Source organism: Eutrigla gurnardus (assembly GCF_963514095.1).
Source record: "Eutrigla gurnardus genome assembly, chromosome: 21".
NCBI classification, from domain to species: Eukaryota; Metazoa; Chordata; class Actinopteri; order Perciformes; family Triglidae; genus Eutrigla; species Eutrigla gurnardus.
In genome coordinates, this window is record NC_139932.1 from 15,533,461 (window position 1) to 15,552,984 (window position 19,524).

General features: G+C 43.6%; 1 protein-coding gene across 2 annotated transcripts in view; it reads right to left on the reverse strand.

The window, feature by feature from the left end:
* Positions 1–1,435: 1,435 nt before the first annotated feature.
* The window catches only part of LOC311032093 (copine-8), a 60,290-nt gene continuing 42,201 nt past the window's right edge, over positions 1,436–19,524 (reverse strand). For both annotated transcript variants that reach the window (XM_084038724.1, XM_084038725.1), the window contains exons 14-20: positions 13,658–13,704; positions 12,514–12,695; positions 12,311–12,438; positions 10,560–10,662; positions 8,752–8,809; positions 8,591–8,664; positions 1,436–6,463 (exon numbers count right to left, since the gene is read on the reverse strand). In XM_084038724.1, the coding sequence (XP_083894850.1) occupies positions 6,275–6,463; positions 8,591–8,664; positions 8,752–8,809; positions 10,560–10,662; positions 12,311–12,438; positions 12,514–12,695; positions 13,658–13,704 (781 nt within the window). In that variant the 3' untranslated portion in view covers positions 1,436–6,274. The remainder of the gene's footprint in view (positions 6,464–8,590; positions 8,665–8,751; positions 8,810–10,559; positions 10,663–12,310; positions 12,439–12,513; positions 12,696–13,657; positions 13,705–19,524) is intronic.

The window sequence follows — 19,524 nt, forward strand, 5'->3', positions numbered from 1 at the left end:
GGCGGCGGGGGGGCAAAGCCAATTTGTTTTGCAAATATATGCAAATATGGATCTGTGTTAAGGGAAATTCATCAGTCAATTCGGTGCGCTCTCTAAATGCAGGAGTGTATCTGAGGAAGTGGACGGGGCCAACGCATGACATCCATCTAATCCACTGGAGGGCCGGCTGTGATTGGTCGGGGCCTGAGTGGGCAGCAGGACTTGATTGCACCCGTCAACATGAGCCATCTTTAATCTTTATTCGTTTTAAACATGACAAGCAATCCATTTTCAAATGTCAACAGTTTGGAAAATTCCTCTCCTATCTCTGCTTTTACATTTTGGTGTTTTTTTTCCTCTTGAAAAGTGAACGTCGGTTAATTGAAAACGTGATTAAAAGCCTCAAACTTAACTGTGTGATTTTATTTTTCAACTCTTTGTTCAACTCTCTGTTTCTCCTCCAGCAGTAATAATTGGCTTCGTATGTTGTTGACTCTCTAAAGAACATGCCGGTTGTCTAAATAACAGCTCGTCGTGTGTTTATCGGATCGAGCCAGAAACAGATGCACGGTGGGAGGAAGTTTCAGACATATGGTACCTGGAGTCTAACGTCTCATACGGACACGTGGAACGGTGATCAGCGAGTGAAAGTGAATTTTCTTATTCATTTGTGCATCAAAATAGCAACATAAACAGGACAACAAGTCTCTGATTGCTTCCATTCATGTGACAAACAACCACCCAAGATAGTGGGTCCTCAAGTTTTTGGCCTTAAATCAATAAAAATTAAAATTGAGTTTCCCTCGTTACACAGGATTCTATGTCTGTACTAGTAAATAGTAATTTGGAAGAAAAATGCAGAACAAATATACTAGATTTTGTGTAAAATCATCTCACAAGCCTCAAGACTTGCTGGTAAACTTCCCGACTTCATGGACTAAAATGACTTGATTCATTTTAAACCACGCTGAATACTGGTATGTTACTTTTAAATAAGTTGGATAAGACTGACAGCATTAATTGATGCTTCATTAACTCTCTGATAGTAGGAAGACATTCCCTGCTGCAGTAGAACCTCCTGTAACCCCTCTGAGTGGCAGGTGTGGGAACGAGAACGTCCTAAAACGCTGACGAGAACCAGCTTCGTCGTGGAAATCGGGGCTCTCGGCACCTTTTCGAAGAACTTGCTGAGTTATTGAGTGTTGATGATGAACCTAATCAACGCCCGGCAGACTATCTGGCTCGTTAAACATCAGTCAAAACATATTTTTCAATGTTGTGTTATAGGAAATAGTTGCAGATGAAATCATTCTGTGGATTGATTGAATAAATGACATGGTTTTAGTGTTTAGTGCCTTGCTCAAAGCCCGTAGTCCTGTGTGCATTGAGTGTTTTTTTTTTAGTGTGGGAGAAAAAACACATATTAGTCCCAATAAGCAAGAAGAAAGAAAAAACGTTTGTGTTAAATATGAATATTTATTTAAAAATCCATAGTTCGATACAGAAATAGTCATCTATTATATGTATTATCAGACAATCAGTACTTCAGCCATGCTTTCTCTGATTAATCACAAAAAAAAAAGAGATAATTTTCCATAACTGAACGTGTGCAAAGAAAATCCACTAGAAAGCAATAGAAACACTGGCACAAAATAGATCACCGTCAATGAAACAAGTCTCTGAAGAAGGCATCGCACAAGTCCAAGAAAATCAGTGAACGTTTTTAAGGCCATTTTTGTACAGTAAATTTTCATATAGATATTTTTTTTTTTTTTTAATATTTCAAAACACTCAGTTTTGAACAAAAGGAACCGGTGCATCCTTTGTAAAACTGTACATGCAGACATAGTGCACGTTGTTCAGAAGATATGACGAGCATACGATATATTATTTGGATAGCTTTAGTAAACAAAGGTCTTATGTGTGTTTACACCTCACATGGTCTATTAAAACACTCTTATAAACACACACACACACACGCTCGCACACACTGAAAGTATACTTATATCAAACGCACACACACACACTCAGGGTTTGGCAAAGTAAGTGAGCCGTTACATTATGATGTAATACCCGTCCACACTAAACAGGCCTACAAAGTAACTAACTGGCACTAGTGACTGGCGATGATGTGAGTATGCTTGTGTGTGTATGGAAGCAAAGAAAGGCCAAAACAACAATACAAATATCAGCAGAGTATACGTTGTGGAACTGAAGAAACTTAAAATTAAATATCACTGAATTCATCTCTGAAATATTTTTCTATCTGAATTAATATGGTTTGACTTCACTCTTTTTTTCTTTTACAAAATTAAAAACATCAGATAGAAAATTCACATTTCCGAGTTTCAAGTCTCTCATATAAAACTTTTCTTTTTTGGATCATGTGACCTAAATGTAACCTAAGTTTGATCGATTGCTTCCTTTGTAAATTACAGCAATTTGTTTAAATTTTTTTTTTTTTTTACGTGATTTGAATATTTTTTGATACAAATTGACTGAATTTCTTTTGAGCAACTTGACCAAACCATACAAATTCAGATAGATTCACAATAAAATATAAAAAAATTAGTGAGTACAGTAAATAATCTGCAATGATTTAATTTTATAGTTGCGTATTAATAATCCATTCCCTGGTTTTCACAGCATTCCTTTGCTTCCATACAGAGTCCCGTCCTGTTGGACATCCTATCATTGAATAAGAGGTGACCCTCGCCGACCCGACAGGTTCGCTGGAGAACACGGGACACGAAACAGGAGGTAGTTAGCATTCAGATGACAGGGTCGTCTTTATCGGGACGATCGCCGCGTAACAACAGCGTCCTGTGGTTGAATCTGGCCACGTGGAAAATGTTAAATAAAAAAAAAGGAAGTCGTCTACGACTATAATTTGTAATCTTTAAAGTGAAGGGTACGGTGGCTAACGTTTGCTAACTTAAGTCAGTTATTGCTGTGCAACTGACATTGCAGTTTGACTCGACTTGTGCTACTTATCATAGAACTATAATAATGTCATAAACTATAGTGTTTAGACGCTGCAAAAAGGGTTTGCTTTTATGGTGGAATACAGAACTAAACCCCTCCGCCCCCCCATCCGCCCCCCCGCCATGCTGGACCTCTAGCAGGTCTGCAGGATTTGAGTCTTACAGTATTTCCGCTGAGGCAGTAATGAGCTCCGTGGTTTGACCTGCATGTGTCCGGCTACGCTTTGAACGCAACGGGGGTGAGCTAAGCTCTCTCTCACACACACACACACACACACACACACACACACACACACACACACACACACACACACACACACACACACACACACACACACACACACACACACACACACACACACACACACACACACACACACACACACACACACACACACAGTTAGTCCACTCTGATAGGTGGGGGTTGGTGAGAAAACAACGGTGAATTTATCGAGCGACTCGACGTGGAAACAATGTGAGAAATTCAAAAACAAATTGTGTAGAAAATCTAATAATCAGATTTGCAGTGGTGGAGTTTGTAAGACATCTGGGTTGCATGTTTCCTTTTCCTCGATAATGTCAGTCACTTTTGCATCGTCGGGTGTCTTTTTTTCACACCTTTGAGTCACGAGCAAAAATTTCACAGTTGGAAATACACAACGAGTGTAGAAAAGTGTAGCAAATTCACTCGTTTAACATCTCTTAAGATAAAAAAAAAAGGTTCTGGCAATGTCTGGCACTGCCACATCTACGTCGAATACTTGAAGTCTGTCGTCTAAGATCATTTTACACAAAAAGAAATCTGGGAAATCTTGTCGGCAACACCTGAAAAAGGCCAAAATGACAGTATGAGGAGATCTTAGCAGCACATGTATATGAAAGACACATCGATACACACTGGATGCGTGTGTAAATGCTGCTGATTCCATTAAAACGTGTTCTAGTTTGAAGTCGGCGGATGATCTGGTGAATCGTGAGCTCCACAGTGATTCATACAAAACAAAGAGAATGATAATGCTTGTGCCATCATTTGAACGCTGCTTAAAAGTCCTTTCATTCACGACCCGGATAAATGTTTAAAATGTTCCTTCATGATACTTTTTAAACGTAATGTCGTCTTAAAACACAGACACATTTCATTCACATTCAACATCTTTCGTCACAAAAACGCGGCTCCTTCTTCGTCAGACGTCATTTAGAAACGGGAGGGAAAAAATCAGGCAAATCCTCCTTTTACACGCGATTGGCACAGAAGTATACACGTCATAAAAACAAACATAGAAAAAGCTCAATCTAAGCTAAAGGTGCAATTTAAAAAAAATCAAATAAAAAAGTACACACCGGAAATTAAAATGGAACAAAAAAGCCAACGTAGGGAAAGTGTGTTTTTCTCTGCATTTTTGACCACTGGGCTCTTTATGCTCAAACGCTATTTTGTCGTTTGAGAGCAGCTGCTGTCGTTAAACAGGGGCGGGGGACGTGGTGGTGGACGACACGATGAGACGAAACCCCTGGGCACGTGGGCATCATATCGCCAAGGCAGTTTGGAGGAGGAGAGACAGACAGAGAGACAGACAGAGAGAGAGAGACAGACAGAGAGAGAGACAGAGAGAGAGAGTCGCTATGCTTCCATTCAGAAGTCAAATAAAAGCTATGCAAAAACCTGAAATGCTAAAAATCTCCAAACAATTGTTCTATACTTTTTTGAGACTAAACCCAAGGCCCAAATGTTCCTTCTTAAGACCTAAAACCCTGAACCCTCAGGGTCTGATGTCAGCTGCTTAACGGTGGGAGAGGCTGCAACGCTCAAAATGGCGTAAAATCATTACCTTGATGACAATAAAGCATGTCACGTCCAAATGTTGGTTTTGTGTTTGATTGGCTGTCTTCCATGCTCCGACTGAAACGTTATCTATTAAGTCGTTTGTGTCAAAACGACTATAATCAGCTAAATGAAAAGAAATGGTTGATGAGTAAACCAGGTGTGTAAGGAAACCTCTGATTTCATGGGTATTATGTTCCATCTTAAATCCTTTATGTTAAGTTTTCTTCGTAAATTTAAGCCTTTATGCCTGCTCTTAACATCATGATGCAATGAATTGTGGGAAATTCCCTCAGGCAACGTCTGCAGAAATGACCAAGAGTAAATTTGAATGAATGAATTAAATCTCTGGCCTGATAAAGGATCACCAAAATGATTACAAATTGTGCCTAAGATCTCCGGGAAGCAGGATAAAGCAGTTATGTAACGACACATAACGCCTGTCAAGTCAACTAAACTGAGCCAAAATGAAATTCCTTTGCGGTTTATCACATTCCTTCCCTGTTCTGATGAGCATAAAAAAGAGGATTTCTATTCAGCTTCTGGATGGAAACACAGCGAGTCGACAGAGGCATTAAAGAAAGGAGAGAGAGAGACAGATAGATGGACAGACTTCTCAGACCTGAGAGCAGTGCAGACAGACAGGGTGAAGTGACAAATGGAGATACAGGCAGACCCCCCCCCCCCCAGACAGACAGACAGATGGATGGATGGAGAGAAGAGGTAGTGCAGGGCCACTATACGCATGCACTTGACTGAGGCTACACTCATGCAAAAAGGTTAATACAAACACCAGAATACGGTACGGTACGGCACGGTACGGTACAGAAGGGCTACCAGGACCTGCACTGCTGCTACCTGACACACATGCCAGGAGAGAGAGAGAGAGAGAGAGAGAGAGAGAGAGAGAGAGAGAGAGAGAGAGAGAGAGAGAGAGAGAGAGAGAGAGAGCATTACAAGCTTCATCTTGAAACTATGTGTATATAAAAGTATCAACAGTAAAAATCCTTGTTAGCGTTAACTGTAAACAATGAGTGAGTTGTAGAGAAGTAGAAGAGAGAGAGAGACGGAGATAGAAAGAAGTTACTTATGTCCAGTTATTTACAGGAAAACTTCATTTAAGATCAGGTGATTTCTTTGTTTTTGTCTGGAGACATTCTCTTTACAACGGTTCCAAAGCGGTCCTTCATTTCCTCCTTCATTCCTCCTTTTCTCTCCAAGAACTCTCTCAAAGGCCTGTCCCCCCCAAAGAAAAGAAAAAAAGAAATTCCAGACAGTAACAGGAATGCTTGACAGTGGAGGTAAACAGACTCTCATTGGATTTTCCTGGCCTCCAAAGCGCCACTCTCCTGGCACGACATGCAGCTTCCTGAACACGAGAAAGACCACGAGATCCACGACGACAAGGCATGGAGAGCGGCTTTAGGGAAATGGAAGTACTCTGCGCTTCAAGTTCAGCTGACCCCTGACTCTCCCCCCCATCGGCTCCTCATATCTGGGTTTGGATGGGTTGTCCCGGCGGCGTGTAGGGAGGCGGCGCCGGCGCCGGCTTGATCCCGCGGGTCCTCATGTAGGAGAGGAACTGGTCGGGGATCTCAGCCAAGACGTCTTTGGCGAGCCGCGCCATGCTGAGGATGTGGTTCCCCGTCCGGTCGATGTAGTCCCTGAACGGGACGAACTGAGAGGGAAGAAAGAGCGGCGAGTTAAACCCAACATTGTCTTGATTCAGTAGATAACTACAACCTGAGATTCCTCATTTCAGCTGCAAAGTCAACTGGAAATAAGAATCCTGCTTTTTTTCTGTCCCATCAAAGACTCATTGTTTCAAAAAGATTGCTACGTTGACAGGAGAGGTGCAAACAAAGTTGGTTAGAAAGAAGATTAAAAGCAGAGGAATGAGGGTGAAGGATGAAAAAATAAACAGAATTTGTCCTCTTTGTCTCAAGTTGCGTTGCTCGCTGCTTTAAGTGGAAGGAGGTCCTGAGAACGGCAACATTATTGCTTGCTCTCCTCATTAAGACGCTGCAGATTTTCAGGTGGTAAATGTCAAAACTTTCTCCCAAACAGCACTTGGAGGAACAATCTGATCCCCGGGGTCACTGAGAAGAGCAGCCAAATGTGGATACAGAGAATGTGCAAATTACTGATATGATGTTTTTTTGTTTTTTTTAACTGAGAATATTAGGCATTAAAGCTCGCCGCCGCCATTTGGGGCTGCTGGTGTGTGAAATTGGAACAGCTTCGAGGTTGAAGATGGAGAGAGAGAGAGAGAGGTGACGGGCGCCGAGCCAGCGAGCTACATACCAAGACCTCGTTAGCTCCGGAAACGTCTGGGATTACTGGGATTCCAATATTGGGCTGAAAATATGCAGGTTTCCTTTTCACAATAGCAACATGGAGATCTGGTTGAAAGAACTAGCGGCAACGCACAATGTTGCACTTGAATGCACCACGAAGACTACAGCCAACGGTAACCAGCAGATCTAACTGTAGGCCTGCAGGTGAACCAGCTGTTTCTCCTCCACAGATTTGCTTCAGCTGAACAATCAGAGCAATTTCTCTGCCGACGTTGGGGGACAGACACATTTCCATTATAAGGAGGTTGTTGTTGTTGTCCAGCAGTGCCGCCTCCTCCACGATGCAAATCCACCTGCTGGCACATTTTCAGTCGCGGGCCACAGGTTACGTGCTCTTACACGGACGGAGATGCTCGACTAAATGAGGATAGGTGTGTGAGTGTTTGTCACCTACAATCACAACATCATACGAGAGGCCAATTTGTGCTCGCCGCCAAATGTAACCCTCGCCACGACACTGGGGGCTTATTAGCCCACTGGTAATGAGAGTCTGAAGGCAGAGCTGGTGTAATGTTCCAGTACTGAAACTTAGTTTTACACCATCGCCAGGTCATTTCTGCATATAGTGTGTGTGTGTGTGTGTTTGTTCTTCAGCTCGTTAAAAAGCCGACTAACGAGCTCGCCTCCCTCCGCCTACGTGGGCTGAGGGAGGGTGTGAGGGAGCGAGATGTGGCAGCGGCGGCATAAAGGTCACGGTGAAGTAAAATGTGCCTCCGCGGTGTCACAACAAACAAACTGCTCACTCTGAGAGTGTTTGCATTCCTTCTCTTCGCTGCCGTGCCGGGGAACGACATGAATCCCAACGCTGATTCTTGTCATTGTCTTACAGCACAAAACAAAAGGGGGTCATTTCTCACATTTCATCGCCTCTCGTATCTCGCAGCTTGGTGGACAAGTCGACCTCGGGGTCTCTGACCGTCCACTTTAATGAGATTTACAGCGACGTGGCAGAGAGTCTTCGCAGATACCCGGTAGCATGCCATTATCTGTGTGTGTGTGTGTGTCCATCTGGTGCACCGTGGAGTTGTGACTTCTACCCTTCCAAATAAATCCTCTGTAAAGTGTTCAGATGTGTGTTCATGATGGTTTTGATACTTTTGCATAATTAAGTAACAAGTTTGCGTTTAGTTCAGTTAATTCCGTCTCAACCCTGAAGACAGGAAGTCTTCCCGCAAAGACAAACTATAACCATTGCACAGATAATGGTGGAGCACGGGGTTAATAGTCCTCCCGGCAGCTAATGTTTATTATAACACAACAAATCATTGGGGTTCAAATCAGAGAGACGGCGATGATGGAGGATCTACGCGGCCAAGAGGCAGAGCTCATTTGTAATCTTGGATCTGGTTTCATTTTTTGGATTACTGTCACAACAATCAGCCTTTTTCCATACGAGAACAATAAGCCGGCAGTGGGGAGCGGTTTGAAACAAAGGCAGTATTGTGTACCTGAACAATGTCCCTCTCGGCATATCGTCCTCTGGATGAGATCCGGATTTCATCGCCGTCCAACTCCACCATGGCTGAGGAGGAGGAGGAGGAAAATACACATTATGTTTTTACACTTTCTAAAGCGGAAAAAGAAGTTTTACAATTTGTTGTCGACTTACCATCGAATTCGGCGGGCCCCACCCCCACGATGATGATCGACATCGGCAGACAGGAGGCCTGCGGGACAGGAACAACCATCATTTGTCACATTTCAGATACTGTCTGTCGTCGGGACTTTCACCCAGGAGACCGCTGTTTGTGTCCCGCGTGAAAAATCAACGTTGACTTATTCTAAGTTACGTAAAGTACTAAACTTAGTAGCTTGTTCTAACTCCGTGATCCTCATCAACAGATGCTAAAGCATCCCCAGATTGTGTCGGAGTCGTATCGTACGTAGAGTACGTGTAAACGTGCGTGTTTTCTCCAGCTGCGTGGGTCGAGGCATCACGAGGAATAATATGAGAGACGAGAGAATCAACAGCACGGCCCCGGACTCGCCGACAGCTTAGAAATGACATGTGTTTGAGTGCGTGGGCGCGTGTGTGTGAGTGTCACAGAGTGGCTATTTGAAGAGTGTGGCACATTTTGTGTAATGGGGTTGACCTCAGGCCGCCGAGCAGTAGATGATCTTATCAACACATCTCGTTTATTTCCCCGCTCCCCTCGGTAAAGCTTCTCTTTACGTCTCCTCTGCCCTCTGCTCTCTTTTTTCCTCCCCCCTCTCATCTCCGCCGCCTCCTTCCTCAACATTTCGCTCCTCTCAACCTCTCCCCTCCTTCAGAGATGGATCGCTGCCTTCACGGGAACGGCTGCCGTTTCACCACTTTGTTTGGCATTCTGCAGCGCGCTCCGGCTTTCCCTCCGGAGCGCGCTTCCACTCGACAGTGACGGGGGAGGACGGACGGAGGGTGAATGACACGCTGTCAAAAGCGACAGGCTGGCACGGCGAACACTTCAGAAATAACGATAAAGGCTCCGCAGTCGCATCATATTTATGCTGCCACGGCGAGGAAGGATGGCTATGCACAGACGAGCAGATATGTGTCAATACCAAACATCTAAAGGACCCCTCTTTTGTCCCGAATGGATCTGATATGATTGCATTCTCGGGTTCTTACAATATGTAGTGATTCCGCAGTCAATACATCTAGAAGCTGATAGGCAGCTGCCTTACAGCCGTATTGGAGAAATACTGGCACAGCTGTTTTCCAGCTTTTCATTCAAATACAGATTTTCTTGCTCCGACGAGCATCGCCAAGGAGGATTTTAAGAGACACATTTTTGCTCAAATGTAATAACTTCTAACCAGGGCGGCTCTACTCATTTGCATACATACACATTTTGTGTTTTTATATTTGAGCATCCATGCATTATGGAATATTATTACACACTGCTGCATAATTAAGACGTTCACTGAGAATATCTCCCGTGGTGAATGAGTTTTCTTTTGGGTGATAAAAATGGAAAATAACAAAAGAGAAGAAAAAAAGCAATATAATACCTTCCTTAACATCCAATTCATATAGAAAATGTTATATCTGCACAGACAAGCAGGCACACTGATGCAGTTTCCATGCAGAACATGATCGGCTTTAACTGTATTTGTGCGTCTGCTTTGTTTTTAATGTTTTTTTTTTTTTCCCATCCATCTTTTCACGTTATTGTTCATTTGTAAGATGAGATAAGAGACACTCCACTGCTCGTGAATGAGGTGCAAAATGACACCAAACATGCAAACAAACGAACCGCCTGCTACATCGTATTCAACGATGCCGTCGACGCCCAACAGCGTCAGGTGCTTCAACCCCAGTATATTTGCTTGCTTTAAGACTTTAAAGCCTCTCCAACTAAAAGACAGTGAAGTGAGGAGACTTTTGCTTTTTCCCTCTTGTTTTGGGGGCCAGATGTTAACAGGTGATGGACTTACGTTGACGATGGACTCCTTGGTCTGGGCCATGTCTGAGATGACGCCATCCGTGATGATGAGGAGCACAAAGTACTGGGAGCCATCCTTCACTGAAGCTGCATACCTACACGGACACAAAACACACAAAAGCTTTGTAATTACTTCACCACCAACCTCGTGTCTAATGTTTGCCATGATGATTCATTACTTGAGCATATTAAGCATCATTCCCTGAGCTTTCAATGAAAGAACTCTGCTTGTTCTCATTTTAAGTAGTCGAGTGGAAAACATTTTTCTTTTTCATTGAATAAATGTCACTTAACCTCCCACTCTGGAGGATCTTAATCTGGCAAGCACTCCTCTCTGCACGCCGCTCTTTAAGTCGATTCCATAGATCCTCGGCTATCAATTTCTGCCGCGATCATAAGCGCGACCTTTCACTCGTGAACCGACCGTTGCTGATATTTGTGCACGCTGGGATTATTTCAGTCGCCTCGGCTTCTGCTAAGCTTTCACCTTTCTGCACCGGGAGGAACGCTCTGTGTCCGTCCCCTCCCCCACCGCTGATAACTGATGTTTAAGTGTCTCACTGAAGATGATCACAACATAGCAGAACTCTACAGAGTGGTGGGAAGAGGAGCAACTTGTGGGAGTAAAGACACAGAGGAGAAAAGGTCGGCAAGCAGATAAAAAAACAGCCTGTGCTTGTTAATATTTTATACTACATTTTTGTGCTGTTTTCTCTTATTTGCATGGACCAGCAACGGTGATTAACAGTAGATAATACACATCGGCATAAACAAAAATGTGACAGAATACAGTAGAATTACCGCCTCCGCCAACCAGTCATGTTGCAGTAATTTCTTATCCAGTTAGACATTCAAGTCAAACACAATTAGCATATTGTCGAGTCGTGGCCAAAGAACAGAAGAAGACACCGCTTTCATGTCTCTTCGTTAAATATGAAGAGGGAATGTTAGCTTAGCTTAGCATAATGAGTGGAAGTAGGGTGAAAGAGCTAGCCTGACTCAGTGAAGGCAATTAAAGCAAAGATTTGGATGCAATTACAGTCAAAGAAATGTGTGATGCATTCGCACAAAAAAAAAAAACACAACTTGTTAGAGAGAGGTGTGAACTCAAAACAAAGAGGGAAGTTCATTAAGGGGGTTTTGATGGAAATTACCAGCCATTTCCCTTCAGAGTGCCTCCTCATGTGTAACTATGCAATTAAGATTTGCGTAAATGATGTTCTCCATATGTGACGTAACCTGATGAGAGGCTTCACTTGAGTACTTTTCTTTAATTACACACGGGGATGAATAGTTCCTTAATGTCTGGTTTTTAAAATTAATTTCAAAACTCAGGTTTGTTTCTTTTGCTTTGCTGCTGCATGCAGTTTGTTCTTTTTTCTCTGCAGAGACACAAACAAACATGCAATCAGCTGTCAGGCATTTTTTCCTCCGTCCTCATCCTCAGTTCTTCCGTCTCCTTTGGAAACTCTTGTTAGCTACCTGGCAACACTCGCTGCACGGAGCCCATTACAGAAAACCCGAGAACACACGCTGAGGAGTGTCTATCGCAAAGTGAAATGTACACGCTGTTCTTTCACGCATACTCAACTGATTTGACTTCATTATATAAGCGGTGATAGGAAATACACAAGTGTAAAACAAGAGTGTGGGAAAATAAACCAATTACTGGAAGATGAGGTAAGTGCAAATCATTTTTTTTTTATATTAACTAACAAATAAGGTGGGTGTTGTCTGTGTTACCTGGCCACGTGGTTGATGACGGGGGAGAAGTTGGTGGGTCCGTAGAGCTGGACCGACTTCAGACTCTGGTAGTAGGCTTCCATCACACCATCGATACCCGTGCAGTACGGGTTCTGAGGGTTCCCATTCTACAGAGGAGAGAAGAGGAGTTTCAGATGCATCCAGGAGAAACAAAAACACAATAATAAAAACAATGTCCGTACCAAGGCAAACTCGTGGGAGATCCGTCCGTCGGGCGGTAGCTTGGCTCCGAACCCCAGCGCGGGAAACATCTTATCGCTGTCGTAGTCCTGGATGATTTCTCCCACTGCCTTCAGGGCCATTGCGTAGGCATTCAGCTGGTAGGGACTCATGTAGTGGAGCGACGTGGGCTGGGCTGGATTACCTGTTTGTGAAAAAGTGTGGTCGTATGTTTCTTTACCTACAATGTACTCGATGACTAAGCTTCAGATCTGCTGAGATGGTTCACCTCGAGGGTGCCATGGTTACGGTGTGGAGAATCAAAGTTTCTTCTCTTACTCTTTGGATCAAAACGTGACACAAAGTTATGCTTTTTTTCTAAAAAATGGTTTTGGTGACATTTTATTTTTGGTCAAAATAAGAAAAAAAGAAACTTTTCGACCCAATTAAACTTCAAAATCATAATAAGTCAAGAATGAAGTTTTTATAGATATCATTTTACCAAACCAAGTAAATAATTACTCATCTGTGTTGTAAACATGAATTGTCAGCAGCTGTGTGGGCTTTGTGGTGCTTAAAAGGAAACCAATATCACTGTTTGAAAAGCCGCTTGAACGTCTAAATGATGTTTTCCCAATACTTGTTGTTCAGCGGTTCAATACAGCAGCCGACCCACAACACAGTTGTCTAGTGGTTCTGTTTGTATGACAACAAAAAACATTCATTACGTCACCAATGGAACCAAACGGGCTGCTAATTTCCTTAATTTAATATTAATACAAAGTGCTTTTTGACTCACTGTCCCAGCTGTGTTTTAATACACTGCTGAACTCTACCAGCCATCATTCTAAATTGAGATTTTAGTGAGAGCCAGACCCCGTCAATTACCCCTCAGCACCAAACATCTATTGGCCCCCGCCCGGCTGTCCTGCTTAGATGGGTAGATGGATAAAACTGTCCTTCGTCACAGCCATCGTAGCATGTTACTGCACTCAGCTTTAACTGCCAGGTGTGATGGAGTGGGCTATTAGGAAACACTTGTTTTTTTTCCATCTGCATATATTTAAATAAACACTCTTCCTTGGCATTCAGAGCAGTTTGTGGGTTTCGTGTGTGTGTGTGTGTGTGTGTGTGTGTGTGTGTGGTTGTGTTTACTGGGAGGCTCACCATTGGAAGCTGTGAAATCAATGGCCACGGTGAAGTTAATCTGGGTCCTGAGAAGACAAAAGCAGAGAGATGATTCATTAATCAACAGTCATTTCCCCCTCTCTGTTGCGCACACACACACACACACACACACACACACACACACACACACACACACACACACACACACACACACACACACACACACACACACACACACACACACACACACACACACACACACACACACACACACACACACAGAAGGAATGAAGTGCAGACATAATCAAGTTAGAGTGTTCAATGTTTGAGAATGCAAGCAGAGTTCCTGCTGCCCTCTAGCTCAGACAGTAATGAGCAGACAAGCGAGTCGCCGGCGTGCCGTCACTCGGAGGAAGAACGCAGCTACAGCGCCTCGACCGCTACACGAGCGACAGCAGCGTTTGCCACCCTGCGTTTGCTCCCGAAGTCCAACTCCATTCAGCTCGGATGCAACGTGCATCAGATGACATTCTGGCAGACAGGAGGTGGAATTTTACAAATGCTGAATTAGTTATATGGGCAGAATCTTCTATCCTGATACCCCTCCACTCTGATCTCTCTGGTCCTTTCAAAACTTTATTAAGCAGTCAGCAATAGTAATAATAATTTTCCACATATTTAGAGCTATAAGTGAAGAACCTATATAATATATATACAGTAAGTACGTATAAAGCCCGACCAGATACTCAGCAAAAGCACAAGGTTGCTCTTGATAAAATGAGAGGGACGCTTTTTAAAAGCTGAATCGTACCCTGTATAATAATTAGATTTATTTCCTCAACATAATGGAAACATCAAGAAAATTCCAGCGAATAAGCTTTTCTAGAGGACAGCTGCAAGGACGAAGGGAGCGGACAAAGGGAGAGAGGGAGAACTGACTAAATCCTGGTCCAGTTCTGCATGTTGGCACAGACACGCTTCAGCCTAGCAGCCTAAATTATGCATGCCCTCTTTCTCTTCCACCCAATCCCTCTCTGTCACACACACGCACACGCACACACACACACACACACACACACACACACACACACACACACACACACACACACACACACACACACACACACACACACACACACAAAGTTTGAGCGAGGAACTCCAGCTGTGTGAGTGGGAAGGGACAGCCAAAGAAACAAGGTGATTCCAGGGACAGCCAATAAAAAGTGACAAAATAGCGGCTGGACCACACCGCCTACGGCAGCGACCTCGCTCAACTACTGTGGCCCGCACACGTGCAGCGTCCAAACGGACAGCGGTGCTGCAGCGCCATAAGATTTAGATTTATTTAAGACAGTAAACGGTTAGGAAGCCTTGGATTAACTGTCAATAACCCAACCCAAAGACAGAGAGCACACTGGGCAAAATCCTGCTTTTCGACCCCCTGGTATTGATCAACAATCCTCAAACTGATGCAGTTTGACTGTGAGGCCAAACACCATCTTTAGCTTCAAAAGGCAATGAGTTTCTTGCTTCACAATGTGAATATCACCCCTAATGTTTGACATCATAATGTTTGACTCCAAACGGAGAGGTTATTAATATCCAGAGCAGAACGCAGGACACTTCTCCAAAAGGTCAACTCTATCCTCGGCATTAATCACACAAGAATGTGAGTGAGACATCGGTTCATTGGCTCTTGGGGATTTTCTCCCTGTGATGTGAGTTTCTGGATGTCATCCTAATTTTTTTTAAATATTTTTTGCTACTCCGTCAAGATCCTACTAGCTCTAAATCCACAAAGCCAGTCTGGAAAAACCTGTCTGTGTTTGAGGGGTGGGACTTAGCGAGGGGACAACTTCCCTCTTTTTCAATTTACATACAAGGATCGTGTTTTGGATGGGACGGACTAAATTCATCTACACCAGCTGTGCTGATAACACCAGAGGGTGCAATTTAGACTGCTGGCAAATCCATGACACTGATACATTCCTGTGCTGAGAGCACACAAACACAAACACATACAATTAACAGAGCAGGTTCCAACCAGAAAATGCAGCAAAATGTTCCGGCAGGTTTACGATAAGCTGTGAGCTAAGCCTGCATTACAAACAAACTTCCCTCTGTGTCCTGAAGGAACTCCTACAACCCTTTTAAGGCACCGCCCTTCTCATGTCATGGGGTTTTTCAGAGAAGAGGCACTCCCTTTACCAGCACCACTGCTGGACAGCTCCAGTGAGTAACGGCTGGCTCAGTGCCTTGCCTAAATTGCACGGTGAAGACGCCTGCTCACTTTTACTTTGTGTGTGTGTGTGTGTGTAGCATGCACAGTGTTTAATAGTGTGTTTGGGGCAGAAAGGGGAATGCCACTTCAACCAGCTGGTTTACTGTCAGTCACTGATCTCCCCCCACTGTTAAAGCCCGCAGTGACTCAGCTAGCAACCAATATGACAAAATAGTGCACAGCGAGGAGGCTGCACACTTCATTGGAATATAAGCTTTCCTGCAGACTGAACAGACTGGATGCTAATGTCGCTACTTAGTCTTCAGAGCATAGTATTCTGTCTTCCACATCTCCTACGTGCTCCTGCAGCAGGGCAACCTTCACTCAGGTCTGAATAGTGCTTACACTTGTATTCTTTCTTATAGACCATGAGGAGGCGACTCCTCTGGGCGTAAAAGACCAGACCAGACCCAGTTTATGGAGTTTATGGTCTCAAATCTACTAAGCTCCTCCCTCTCGCTTCAAAATAAGATGGAGATGGGCAAAAACCAACATGGTGGCAGCTCAAATGCCAAACTCGAGGCTTCGAAATGCTGCTGGAGTAAAATAACACTGAGGCAGACGTACAGTGGAACCTAAACCAGACAATATACATGAATTAAAAAAAAAAACAAATTACTGTTTTTTCACTGTATTTTGCTGTAATCTGAGAATAGAGTAATACATTTTCTATACTATTCATGACCTTGATTTACTTATGAGGCAGTCAGCGATAAATTCTGGCAAATATGGCAACGAAGTTCACCACAACTTTAATCAAACAAACTTCAATCTTCATAAAACAGACAAAAAACAAGGGAAGTTGCCCAGTTGTCAAATAACTTTCCACCTTTTGCAGTTAACGACATCACCATTGAGGCAAAAACAGCCTACATTATAGTCCATACAGCCAGTCAGTCTCTACGAATGGGAAGTGTTAATCTTCAAAGTGGAAACGCTCACAAGAAGTCTCCTTTCCTGTTACACTGAAGTGCCAGAGGGAAGCATGCATGAGTGCACTGAGTGGCCTAAAATCGGCATCAGAGGTTGTACGACGTGACCTCTCCTGATAATATGCAAACAGATGTTGCTGGTTGGACGGTGTCCATCTAGCTAGAGGAGAGGAGAGGGAAGGAGAGGAGAGATAAACAGCTCATACCTACATTAAGTCAGATTAGCCCAAACAGTCTTATTGGCAGTGAATTATATCTTGCTAAGTAAAACCCACAGAGGGAGAAAAGGGTTCTTTTCAAAGATTTTTTATTTTTTTTAAATCTTTGTCTTGATTCTGGCTCCGCTATCTAATGATAGCCTCTCAGAATGACTTCAATGCACGCAGAGTTCCCTCCTGCTTCTATTCTGGTTTCAATACTCGATTCACAAAGCAAAACAATATCTGTCACTGTGAGTGACAGGGCTGCCAACTCAAAATGAAAGATATAGCCTACAATTCTTCATTTTTATCCTCGTGCTCATGAATAGAGGCCCCTTTGTGGAAATCAATGGGTGGTACTAATGCTTTATCAAAAGGGAGTGAAAAGAATAAGAGCAGCGATGCTCTCCAGATTGAGATGGAGCCATCTCAAATCAGTCGTTTATGCTAATGCTGCCAGCGGATCATGTTCCTCATTAGGGTCCAAATGAACAATTAGGTGATTGGGTTAAAGCTGCAAATGGAGCCGTCAATCGGAAGACAAGAGAGAGAGAGGAGAGCTGAGAAGAGATGCAGAGACAAGAGGAAGATTCCAGGGCAAAGTGGAAAAATACCTGCGTGGAAAAGTCCGAGCAAGCGTGGGTGTGTTTACCTTGTTTGTGTGTGTGTGTGCATGCATCTGTGCCCAAATACACAGGCTGCCCATGATGCAATTGGAGAAGTAAGTAGTACAAGTAAGTGCAAGTAGTACATTTACAGTCCATTTAGGTTTCAAAACAGTGAAGAAAGCACTTGGCATTTCATTTAGCCACACTAGCGTGTAACAGCACCCAGCTCACACTCCTAAAGCACCGGGAAAAAAATATAAGAAGAAGAAAACACCTGAGAGTTTCAGAGTGCTCTCTGCTGCTGGGAATGCTGTTTGTGTGTCGGGGCGGCTCCAAGACGGGAATTCTCCATTAGCGGCGAGCGGCGGAGCCATTAAACATATGCCCTGACGCGTGGTGTCAGCACACACATGCGTTTCAAGGCCAGCTCTCACACATGCCTGACTGAAGAGCTTGGCCATAATGCAAATTTAAAAAAGCCTTTCTCGTCACGCTGCGGATTAATCCTTCTGCTTCATTTCCTGAAACATAGAAAGCAGCTACGTCTTCCGTCTTAATCCGGCACACGCAGAGTGCATTCCTAATGTTACACATTTAAATCCACATGTCATCATACATGTGGACTTGCTATTTTTGGTTTTGCAAAGTTAAGAAAGCAATGAGTACGTTGCCTTAAACAAAAGTTTTTTTCCATTGGCTCTCATGGTGACTCCTGACCTAATGGCTCGTTGCTAACTGTGCTAAAAGGGCAAACACACTGTCAGAGCTTTACTTGAGGGGGAACCCGGAGGGGGAGTGCTCCGCCTCCACAACAACGCTGTCAATCAAGATGCTGTTACGAGCTGTAACCACCAAGGAGAAGCTCGGATTACAACCCACACAGAGTTCATTCTCTCCCTGCTCCTGTATTACTCCACTATATATGGACAAAAAAGTTGTTTGCGGCTATATTATATACACTGAATGTCGTATATTGCTCCTTTAATTAAACACACATCGGTATCGCTATCCGATGCATCCCTGTGCAGCTGCACTCAGTAGAAAAGAACATAAATCATATCCCTGTGCATGTGTTAGCTAACAGGTGGAGGTGGAGGTCAAGCAGCATTGGAGTTCAGAGGTCAAATAGAAGGTCTTGTAGGTCAGGGCCTTATGGAAGTATAGCTGTGTTTGTGCATGCGAACCAGTGTTCAGAATATTCCTGCCTTGGGCTCTAGTAATTACTGAGCTGATAAATAATTCAGGAGATATCACATTGAGATACAGCATGATTCATTGTTAGTGTAAAAATACAGATTTTGGCTGCTTTAAAGCAAGCAAAGGCCTGAAAACAGAAACTGTTAATTAGGAGAAAAGACGCATTCTTTCGACATTCAACTTTAGCAGCTATGAAGCCAAATACCTACAAGACCTACATCGTTGTGTCGCAATATAAGGCTCGCTTCACAGACAGACCCTTTAAATCATCCGTGGTTCAAGCAGAGGACAGTTTAGCGCAGCGAGCCTCCACTTCTTGGATAATCCTCTCATTTGCTCAAGTCCTTTTTTTTTTTGGTTGACTCTTCGCTCTTTCTGCTCTGAGCGGTGTTGAAATGAGCAAACAGCAATGGTGGATTGTTTTCTTATGTCACTGAGGGAACACTCTCGGCGATTTTATGGAGCTTTCACCCCCCTTTTCTGTGAGTCTAATGAAGGCAGAGTGTGTAGGCGAGCAATTCACACCATGCCTGGATGCACACGGTCAACCCTCCTGAGCCACATACGTAGACAGGCACATGTACATGCTAAGGCACGTGGCACGAGTCCTGAAACGACATACAAAGATAGACCAGACACACGCTTCCCAGTCTGACCCCTCTGCACTTAACTTCAGGTCTCTTTCACC